The sequence below is a fragment of the Pogoniulus pusillus genome, chromosome 8 (assembly GCF_015220805.1).
Source record: "Pogoniulus pusillus isolate bPogPus1 chromosome 8, bPogPus1.pri, whole genome shotgun sequence".
Taxonomy (NCBI): domain Eukaryota; kingdom Metazoa; phylum Chordata; class Aves; order Piciformes; family Lybiidae; genus Pogoniulus; species Pogoniulus pusillus.
Window position 1 is genome coordinate 10,605,256 of NC_087271.1, and position 11,417 is coordinate 10,616,672.

The 11,417-nt window shown below is 43.2% G+C and overlaps 1 protein-coding gene across 1 annotated transcript; it reads right to left on the reverse strand.

The window, feature by feature from the left end:
• Nucleotides 1-5,671: 5,671 nt before the first annotated feature.
• On the reverse strand, nucleotides 5,672-10,218 carry RGS1 (regulator of G protein signaling 1). The gene is made up of 5 exons (XM_064148281.1): nucleotides 10,099-10,218; nucleotides 8,866-8,949; nucleotides 8,141-8,202; nucleotides 7,396-7,559; nucleotides 5,672-6,488 (listed from the first exon to the last, which is right to left on the reverse strand). The coding sequence occupies exons 1-5, from the start codon at nucleotides 10,200-10,202 to the stop codon at nucleotides 6,303-6,305; spliced, it is 600 nt and encodes a 199-aa protein (XP_064004351.1). The 5' UTR covers nucleotides 10,203-10,218; the 3' UTR covers nucleotides 5,672-6,302.
• Nucleotides 10,219-11,417: the final 1,199 nt, after the last annotated feature.

Here is an 11,417-nt window from a genome sequence, read left to right on the forward strand (position 1 = left end):
ATGGGCCCTCAACCACCTTCTTGGGCAACCCATTTCAGTCCCTCACCACTCTTATGGTGAACAACTTTCTCCTCACGTCCAGCCTCAACCTACCCACTTCCAGCTTCACTCCATTCCCCCCAGTCCTGTCACTCCCTGATATCCTGAAAATTCCCTCCCCAGCTTTTCTGTAGGCCCCCTTCAGATACTGACAGCCCACAATAAGGTCACCTTGGAGCCTCCTCTTCTCCAGTCTTAATCCCTTTGGTTTGCATGTTCTGCTGTTTTTCTGAGTACAAAGAACTTCCACTTAGGCAGTATTTGGACGTGGTGGTGTGGAATTCATTGCAAAAATAAGTATTGTGCACTGCATTTTGAAAAAGATTATGAAGAAATGATAAAAATACTATTTTAAAATATGTACTGTATGTGTCTTAAAATCATGTCAAAAAGTTGTTTTAGATGTAGCAGTGACCTCCTGCTTTATAAAAGGAAGAAGCTATAAGTGAATTACTATGGAGGGCACTATAAATTGTCATGAAATACTTCCAGGACACACTGACTTTGTTTAAACAACCAGCTTTGCATAGCTCTGCTGTAGCAACAGTTCTATCACACCAGGCGTACAACACCATCTCAGACACAGCTCTGAATGTCTGCCACACTGTTTATTGCTTGGTGTAACACAATCATGTTACCAGGGACACGAGTGGGCTGGAAAAATCGCTGGAATTAACCTGGGCGATTGACCTTTCACCAGGTTCCTGTTGCATATAAGGTGAAGGATTCAGAAGCGTATCAAGGCAGGCTTGTAAGAAGTGGAATAGTTTATTTTGGGGTAAAAAAACCCCACACCTAAAACTTTTCTTTCTCATGCTGTACAAAATCACAAACCATGGAGAGATAGGATCATAGAATCAAGCAGGTTGGAAGAGACCCCAAGATCATCCAGTCCAACCTAGCACCCAGCCCTAGCCAGTCAATCAGACCGTGGCACTAAGTGCCTCATCCAGGCTTTTCTTGAACACCTCCAGGGACAGTGCCTCCACCACCTCCCTGGGCAGCCCATTCCAATGCCAATCACTCTCTCTGCCAACAACTTCCTCCTAACATCCAGCCTATACTTTCCCAGCACAACTTGGGACTGTGTCCCCTTGTTCTATTGCTGGTTGCCTGGCAGAAGAGACCAACCCCCACCTGGCTACAATGTCCCTTCAGGTAGTTGTAGACAGCAATGAGGTCACCCCTGAGCGTCCTCTTCTAATTGTCTCTTTTCCTCCTCAAATATGCTGTTCTAACTCTGTAATACATGTGGTTGATGTGCTCCCTGAAAGATCTGTTAGTCTCTTCTATGGGTAGCTTTAGTTTATTTTTAGAGGGCTCTAACCAACATGCCACAGTGTCACTTTTTCACTCTTTTGTGTTACCATGCACCCAATGACTCTTCGCAGGAGGGTGGAGGGTGCCAGGCAGAGTCTGTGAATACATGAGCAGCTGTGGTGGTTACACTTGCTCTTTGGCGGAAAGATTTGCTCTGCCCAGTGCAGTGTTACAGGGGAAAGTGGACATGGGTGGTGATGCTGCCCATCTCTTCATGTGAGCAGTGGCTGCTGCAGCAGCCAAAGAAAGAATCAGAGAATCATTGAGGCTGGAAAATACCTCTGAGATCATACAGTCCAGCCTATAACCTAACACCTGAACATCAGCTCAATTGTGCCACTAAGTGCCCCATGCAATGTTTTCTTCAAGACTTTCTCCCTGGGCAGTCCATTCCAATGCCTAATCACCCTGTGCTTCCTAATGTCCAACCTACATCTCCCCTGGTAGAGCTTCAGACCATGCCCTTTTTTCCTGGCACAAGTTGCCTGGAAACTGCCTGATGGACTAGATGTTACCACCCAGACTAGACTCAGCCAGCTCTGGAAATTGAATGAAGCTTATATTTACAGCTCAGCACAATATACAAGCAGATATTTACAGTCTAGACAGTTATAGACAGCAATATACAAGGTAAAAGGTAATACAGAAACATAACAGCCCTCCCAGAAACCTGAGTCCCCAGGAGGGGCTCCCAACCACCCTTCCACCTTCTCCCACCCCTCTCTACCTTACCCCAGACATTGCCTTGTGCCCAAGGAAGAATGGAGGGTTGGCATGGGGCGTTAAGAAGCATGTGGATTAATCAGAGAGGTGTTAGATGAGGTTAGAGAGAAATGCAGGCCAGAGCCCAGGCAGTGTCCAAATGCCTTATCTATGTTTATACTCTTGTTCTTATACATCTCAGCAAGCCTATGAGTGAAGTAGACATCACCATTGTTTCCCTTTCACAGCCTGCAATCTAGTTCTCACCTAAACATTCTAGCTAGCTTCAAACTAGCACACTAGAATTTCCTTCTAGGTAGTTGTAGAGAGGGATAAGGTTCCCTTTAAGTCTCCTCTTCTCCAGAAAGATATATCATGACTTCAGAGTCTGCTTTCTCCCTTTCATTATACCTGACTCTGAGCCCTGTGCTGCATCAGAAGCACTCATCCACCCTGCAGCCCCTTCAGCAATAGGTGGCATCGTGTCTGAGGAGCAGACTTCTTGGACACCAATAAGCCATCAAAAATAAAATAAAACTAAATGTGACTTTAGCCAGAAATTTCATACAGGTGTTTAGCTAAATAATGGGCCCCCCAGTTTAGGAGGGACATTGAGATGCTTGAGCGTGTCCAGAGAAGGGAGCTGGGATTGTTTAGCCTGGAGAAGAGGAGGCTCAGGGGTGACCTTATTGCTGTCTACAACTACCTGAGGGGTGGTTGTGGCCAGGAGGAGGTTGCTCTCTTCTCTCAGGTGGCCAGCACCAGAACGAGAGGACACAGCCTCAGGCTGCGCCAGGGGAAATTTAGGCTGGAGGTGAGGAGAAAGCTCTTCACTGAGAGAGTCATTGGACACTGGAATGGGCTGCCTGGGGAGGTGGTGGAGTCGCCGTCCCTGGAGCTGTTCAAGGCAAGGTTGGATGTGGCACTTGGTGCCATGGTCTAGCCTTGAGCTCTGTGGTAAAGGGTTGGACTTGATGATCTGTGAGGTCTCTTCCAACCTTGGTGATACTGTGATACTGTAATGGCAGAAGTGTGAAACTGCAGGGGGAGTAAATGAAGGCAGGGCCCATGCTGATTTCAAGGATTTACAGTCAAAAGATGAATGTTACATTAAGGCTGTGGTTGTAGAGCTGATATTTTATAGTTCTCTTCTGTCTTCTGTGAAGTCCAAGCTATGCAGAGAGTGATATTTGGCCCGTGTTAACTGTGTCAGAACAAACATGAGGGTGCTATTTCACAGTATCATCAGGGTTGGAAGAGACCTCACGGATCATCAAGTCCAACCCTTTACCACAGAGCTCAAGGCTAGACCATGGCACCAAGTGCCACGTCCAATCCTGCCTTGAACAGCCCCAGGGACGGCGACTCCACCACCTCCCCGGGCAGCCCATTCCAGTGTCCAATGACTCTCTCAGTGAAGAACTTTCCCCTCACCTCAAGCCTAAATTTCCCCTGGCGCAGCCTGAGGCTGTGTCCTCTCGTTCTGGTGCTGGCCACCTGAGAGAAGAGAGCAACCTCCTCCTGGCCACAACCACCCCTCAGGTAGTTGTAGACAGCAATAAGGTCACCCCTGAGCCTCCTCCTCTCCAGGCTAAACAATCCCAGCTCCCTCAGCCTCTCCTCGTAGGGCTGTGCTCAAGGCCTCTCACCAGCCTCGTTGCCCTTCTCTGGACACGCTCAAGCATCTCAATGTCCCTCCTAAACTGGGGGGCCCAGAACTGAGCAGAGTACTCAAGGTGTGGTCTAACCAGTGCAGAGTACAGGGGCAGAATGACCTCCCTGCTCCTGCTGACCACACTAATTCTACTATGTAGGAATTAGATTTATTATTCCTACTGGTCCTCTGGAAAATCAATTCATCTAAGTTAGAGTCAACAAGAGATTGATTTGCATTGTATCAAGAGCACTCAGGTTTTGCAGTGAGAGACTCGCAGATGTATATATTTAACAAAAGGAAAATAAGACCAGAGTCTTTGTTCTGTCTTTACTGGCCTTAAACAGGGGAAGATGTGATTTGAAGTGGCTTCCAGCTACAACAGCACGTGGTGGTGGAAGCTGGCAGGAACCACTCCACTATGCAATTTCCAGTAGAGTTTTGCTTCTAACGCTGAAGTTTGTCCTGCCTTGGAGACCCTGAGATCCCCAAAGGGTGGCAGTATGAGCACGGGTTGTTATACCCATGAGGTGACGTCTGTGGGTTTACAGCTTCTCTGCTCAGTGTGGAATAATGGAGTCTGCCTGACTAAGGCAGTGTTATTTTGGAAAATGGAAAATCTGCAAGGGTGGTGTAGGCTCTTGTTTTGCCACCCCTATGTCTCATGATGGTAACTCATTAAGACCAGGGCATGCTGTGATTTATTGGGAGCTCCAATTAGTCACAAGGCCTTAAACATGTCAGGTTTGATAGCGCCTGTGTTTGTAATTATGCAGTTCAAGTAGGATTGCAACTTTTCTTTTGCTTCAGTCTTTGTTGTTACCACTCTGATCTGTTTACACATAACATTTCATGATTTGGAGTAAACTTAATGCAATATTTGCAGTGAAATTAAATTACCTTTGTTGCTAGTATGGATGCTGTAAGTCAGTCTGGATCTAGCAGAGATGAGATTGGGTAGTACTAAAATCACAGTGTGACAGCCAGCGAGTCTCACCAGTTACTGCCTTTCTAAGCAAGCAAATGTGGGGTGGTCTGCTGTGCTCAACATATCAGTATCAAAAGAGATTGAACTACTGAACTGGAGCATCAGTGGTTAAATGTTTTCTACATTTGAGATTTGACTTGTGTGTTGTTAGGAGGGGGAAGTGTGAAAAATAGGAAGGAAATTTAGATCTGCTTCTATTTTTTGGTGCATTTTCTTTCTGAGGTCATGAGGATCACAGGATGTTAGGGATTGGAGGGGACCCAAAGAGATCATAGAGTCCAACCCCTATGCCAGAGCAGGACAATACTATATAACACAGATCACAGAGGAACACATCCAGACAGGCCTTGAAAGTCTCCAGAGAAGGAGACTCCACAACCTCCTTGGGGAGCCTGTTCCAGTGCTCTGCGACCCTTACAGTAGAGAAGTTCCCCCTTGTGTTGAGGTGGAACCTCTTTTGCTGCAACTCACACCCATTGCTCCTTGTCCTATCCCAGGGAGCAAGTGAGCAGAGCCTGTCACCCTTCCCCCAGACCCCCCTGCTCCTGGCAGCCTTCAGATACTTATAAACATTTATCAAATCCCCTCTCAGTCTTCTTTTCTCCAGACTAGAAAGCCCCAGGTCCCTCAGCCTCTCCTCATAAGCCATGTCCTCCTGTCCCCTAATCATCCTTGTAACCCTCCGCTGGACCCTCTCCAGCAGATCCCTGTCCCTCTTCAACTGGGGAGCTGGAGGATGTCTCTGTGTAGGTTAGGGTCACCTACTCCACATAACTAATGCCAAATGCATAAAGAAAGAGAAAAGGTGTGTGTGTGAAGATAAATATTTGGATAAGGGGGAAGTAGTGGCATAATGGAATGGAAGAGAGCTGTGTGTTTCAATACCGCAGTTATTGCAGTGGAAAGATCACTTCAAATGGGATGTAAAAATAATATAAAACTTTATTTTTAAGTCAATTTGAAGAGCTGCTTGTTAATCTGCAATAAATTAAACAGAAGGTGCTACATATATGCCTATCAATATTAACTTAGTTAAAAGTACAGCTTATGTAATTTTTACATAACTTAAAAAGCAGTAGTTCCAAGACATTAACTTAGAATATATTTACGTTGCACACTTGCAGCATGAAGCTACACTTGCACTTACTGACACTTCACAGATAGAAAACCCCCAAACAATATCAGTCTTGGGCATTGTGTTGTCATGCACAAAATTGTCAGTCATCCCTTAGTTTTGTTCTGAAGTTGACCATCTTTTCCTCAACTTGCTAGTCTTGCATTTCCTAATAACCAGCAGTTCTTTGGGATCTAAAACTTGGCCAATTATTTGCAGTGTAGTTCAAAGAACAATTAGTATCCATATGCCAGCTTGACTCCACAGTGCGTGGGGCCAATCTTCTCCCTGTTCTGCTCTCACATTTGGAATGCTCTTGCCAGTTTTTTATTCTGCATTCTCCTGGCTGTGGAGCTCTTTGCACTTCCCTTTGTACCCCTCTTCTCAAGGCAGGGGTTTTCCTTGATGAGATCCAGCCATGCTGAAGGATCTCTCTGCAGGACACTCCACAGAGTCTACTTGACTCTTCAACTGCCTCAGGCACTTCATTTTGAGGTGTTGGTTTGCAGCTGGTTCAAAAGATTCAGGTAGGCTTTGGATTTCAGAAATCTGGGATATGAATCTCTTTCCATGAGGATGTACACAGTTTTCTGGGCTTCATCAAAACTTGTGTGAGTTGGCTCTTGAGCCCTTCTGGCTGTTGCTTCCCTCATCTGATAGTCAATATTGATCTGGAAAGTGAAAAACAAATGCCATTGACATCTTAAAAACATACTATCTGTATCTATCACTTTATTCTGTCAATAAACAAAGTCACCACCTTAGAGCTCAGTGTGATAGTGCAATATTAGAACTGCAAGATGAGGAATTTTGTTGCTTATGTCTGACCTAGGTGACTCCATAGAAATGTAGTTTCTTATGGAGTCAGAAGTAGTACAACCCACCAATGCAGCAAGCAAACAGCATTCAGTTAAACCTCCAGCTAAAACAATAGCAGAAATCTTATGCAGAATGAGTGTCTCCTGTTCGAAATATGATCAACATGCACAATGTGTAGTTCTTCAGAATGGAGACTTGTTTTAAAAGACAATAAATGTTCCATGGCTATCCTATGAGAAAGGTCTAGGTATCTGACCCCAAATCCCAGCAGTAATTCCAATTGGGCTGGGGGCACAGGGCTACAGGGATGTGAGGAGGGGGCACAGGGAGGGACATAAGGACACAGGGAGGTGGGGAGGGGGCACAGGCATATGGGGAAGTGGGCAGGGGGCACAGGGAGGGACATAAGGACATGGGGAGGGGGCACAGGGAGGTGGGGAGGGGGCACAGGGAGGGACATAAGGACATGGGCAGGGGGCACAGAGAGAACAGTATCATGTGCTAAGCTGCTGGCACCTTCTGCTGAACCTCTGCTAGTGGTGCTCCCAACTGGCCTGTATCATTTAACTCCACTCATGCCATCTGATAATCTCACAGCTGAAGACACCAGTGACGCAAATGCACTCAAAAACATACATCTGAGTCTTTGTCCTTTGTAACTGAATGAACATATGGACATCTCAACAGAGTTGCCCCTCTACCTTCTTGTTTTCTAGAAGCCTTGTACTGTAAGGCTATGCACGTCAAACATATACATACCTGCTTGATAGCATCTGTCTGAACAAACTCCTCACAGATCCTCTCTGCTTTGCCATGCAGATGATCAGACTTGGTTTTCTTGTAATCCTCACAAGCCAACCAGAACTCTATGTTTTCCTCACTGAATTCTGACTTCAGGAACTCCCGAAAGACCCCTTGACCACCTGAAGCCAACGCATTATGGAATGATGGAGAATAAAATTATTAGCAGGAGTTTTATTGATATTGAAATCTCTGTTATAATATAAAACACACTGTTCTTCCCTTCAACATCTATACATGTTGATGTTCTACAGATACTCTAATGTTATGGGTGATGGGAGTCTTTCTAAATGTGTTCAGTGGTCTTAGATCTCGATTTTGGGTACTAAAAGACACCAGTGAATTATAATCTTCTGTAAATGGCTTGTTTTTAGGGTACAAGATGAGAGAACATTCCAAATTATAAACTAGCATGGAGAGAACGCTAGTTCTCTCCTAGTTACACAAGGAGAGAACATTGCTCAGAAAGCAATGAGTTGAGCTTTTCAGGGTTTATTTGCTATGCTGTGAGCAGGAAATGGAGGGGAGGAAAAGCCCCAAACTTGGAGACAAAGCTATCACACTGGAGCTATAAAGACTAAAATGTAATTGGCCTTTTTTCTGGCACTGCTTGCAGAATGATACAGCTTTGCCTGTTTGGTAAGATTAAACAAAGTTCTGTCCTCAGAAAAAGAATGAAGTCACACAGAACTGAAAAACTTACTTTGGCTAGCCAGGAGCTTTTCCAATGACTGGGACCACTGTATTACTTCCTCTGCAGAAAGCCTAAGATAACAAGAAAAAGAAAAGACTTCAGGCAAGAAAGCATGTGGGTTTGTTTGCATGGTTAAAGGACACAACTTTTCTTGTTTATTATGTACCAGGTATTTCCTATGGATTTCTCATCATCTGAGAGTCTGGAGGCAAGCCCAGATTAAGAAAAATAATCAGAGAGGTGGGAAAAAAACAAAACAAATCAACAACCAAGCTGTGGTGTTATCCTTAAGTCTGTTCCCAGAAAGAAAAGCTTTTGCCATAACTATGATTTTATATCTGTGCTTTGATTTCCATACTCCTGAAATAGGAATAGCAATATCCCTGCTCTTCCCTTAAGTATGAACCTTCACTTCTTTTAAGTATTTAGAGAATGGATACAATGTCCCCCTGAGGAATGAATAAAAGCAAGAAACGCACCCCCTAAATCTGCAGATTTAACAGATGTCTTCTCCTTCACTGTTTGATGCAAAAAAATATTACATCACTAATTAAAAGTCTTTAGCTCCATGAATAGTTTCTGCTCCCTAATGTTCACCTTCTTTATACTTTGGAAATTTTACCCATTGTTACAGTATTTGTTGTTTCAGAAGTAAGTTAGGAAGTCATAAAATACTTTGTAGTTCCTTAGTTCTATCTGCATTTTGTTATGGCTTCATCTATCTCAGTACTTACATGACATTTCTGGAGCTAGAAGTCTTGATCCCAGGCTCAATATGTGGTACCATGCACTTCAAATAATTTTTGAGATCTGCACCGCTGAAACCAATGAAAAAACAGTTCTGTAATCCATTACAATTGCAATTGCATTTCAGTTCTGATGACATTTCTACCAGCTTTCAAGCAGTAGCAGACAGCTCCATCCTATGACTGAAGACTGGGAAGTATAGATATATTCAAGTATGTGGTTTTTTGAAGGCTAACTGTATCCAGAACATACTCCTGATTCCTTCAGGGAATCAATTCATTGGTATACATCAGTTCAAACCACTTTTAAATGTGCTACTTTGAGTAGGCTTTGCAGTCATTTAGCCAAAAACACGATGCTAATTCTAATCTCCATTGTCCCTGTGTTATTTTCACTTCTAATTCATTAGAATTTACACTGAGATGCATATACTTACAATGCCTCTTCTTTTTGAGTCTTGCTTGTGCTGCTTTGAGTAGGCTTTGCAGTCATTTAGCCAAAAACACGATGCCAACTCTAATCTCTATTGTCTCAGTGTTATTTTAACTTCTAATACATTAGAATTTACACTGAGATGTATATACTTACAATGCCTTTTGCTTCTTTTTATGAGTCTTGCTTGTGCTGCTTTGAGTAGGCTTTGCAGTCATTTAGCCAAAAACACAGTGCTAATTCTAATCTCCGTTGTCCCAGTGTTATTTTCACTTCTAATACATTAGAATTTACACTGAGATGTATATACTTACAATGCCTTTTGCTTCTTTTTATGAGTCTTGCTTGTGCTGCTTTGAGTAGGCTTTGCAGTCATTTAGCCAAAAACACAGTGCTAATTCTAATCTCTGTTGTCCCAGTGTTATTTTCACTTCTAATTCATTAGAATTTACACTAAGATGCATATACTTACAATGCCTTTTGCTTCTTTTTATGAGTCTTGCCTGTGCTGCTTTGAGTAGGCTTTGCAGTTGTTTAGCCAAATACACGATGCCAACTCTAATCTCCATTGTCCCAGTGTTATTTTCACTTCTAATACATTACAATTTACACTGAGATGCATATACTTGCAATGCCTTTTGCTTCTTTTTATGAGTCTTGCCTGTGCTGCTTTGAGTAGGCTTTGCAGTCATTTAGCCAAAAACACGGTGCTAATTCTAATCTCCGTTGTCCCAGTGTTATTTTCACTTCCAATACATTACAATTTACACTAAAATGCATATACTTACAATGCCTTTTGCTTCTTTTTATGAATCTTGCCTTCTGCCAGCTTGCAGTCGTCTTTTCCATTTAATTCAGTCATGTTACTGTGTGAAAAAAAAAACCCTGGCATTTCACTTCAATGCAAAGCAACCGTGCAACAATAATCCTCCAAGCACCAAATGTCAGCTCACCGACTGCTGCCTCCTTTTATTGACGCAGGCAGCCCTGCTAGTCGGTGTGAACAGATCTGTTTATCATGTGTCCTCACCACAAACCGTGGAAGTTCCCTTTTTTTCAGCGCACAGTGACGTGAGTCTTTTGAGAAAGAAAACAGACAGCGGTGTCTCGTGGTCCAAGTTAAACCGGATGACACTGAGTTACTTCAAGTCTGTCTTGAGTGCCTATGTATGTCTGTGTTACCAAAAAAAAAAAACACCCTTCTAAAACTTTGAATTCTTGTCTTTTTCTGACTGGTACTTTCAACTCAGAAGTACTTCTTGGTTTTATCGAAGGTGCTGCAAACCCTGCAGCTTGGTTATGCCGAAATTCACCTGTTACGTGCCTGTTCCTAACTTCTGTACTTTACAACTGATTAACTGGACTCAACTGCATACTGGAGAAAAGTACTCTAAGATATAGTCAATATTGAGGTTCCACAAACAAACAAACTAGTTGCAAGTCAGCAGTCACTCTTCAAACTAGAATACTGCGTTAGACAGAGGCATCTAATTTTCCACAAACAAACTAGTTGCAAGTCAGCAGTCACTCTTCAAACTAGAATACTACGTTAGACAGAGGCATCTCATTTATTTAGACACATCTGGAATAGTGCCATGGTCTGGTTGACTGGATAGGGCTGGGTGCTAGGTTGGGCTGGATGATCTTGGAGGTCTCTTCCAACCTGACTGATTCTATGTGCTGTGAAAATACTTGAAAGTGGTTTTCACAGGAAATGGCTTTAAAACAGCAAGCACTTAGTCAATTCAGTTTGATTTTTCCAGGGCAGGTTATATGGAAGCACACTGTCATATTTTGGGAATGCTGCTGTAATTTGGTGTAAAGATTGATTAAGTTAAAGAAATGCTGTTTGTAAAGCCTGTGTAAACATTGCGGTGTCTGAGGGAGGTGTGTGTTCTTTGTACGTACTTGAGTGCCACTGCAACAAAGAAGCCATCAAGCAAAATGACCAATTAATTATCACTCTCTATTTGTTTAGATTGATGATTTAGAGGTTTGAGTACTTAACCTTGTCCCTGGGCATCTCGATTTCTCCCTATTTGTTGGTTTGTTTTTCTCTGGCATGTTTCAGAGATTTTGTTTCACTACTGTTTGTTTATAAATAGCT

Excerpts from the sequence above, each read along its gene's own strand:
- RGS1 (XM_064148281.1), bottom strand. The coding sequence starts at position 10,202 with ATGCCAGGGTTTTTTTTTTCACACAGTAACATGACTGAATTAAATGGA. Across the intron at positions 8,203-8,865 it reads TCTAGCTCCAGAAATGTCAT|GCTTTCTGCAGAGGAAGTAA; the intron begins GTAAGTACTGAG and ends TTGTTATCTTAG. Across the intron at positions 6,489-7,395 it reads AGACAGATGCTATCAAGCAG|ATCAATATTGACTATCAGAT; the intron begins GTATGTATATGT and ends TTCACTTTCCAG.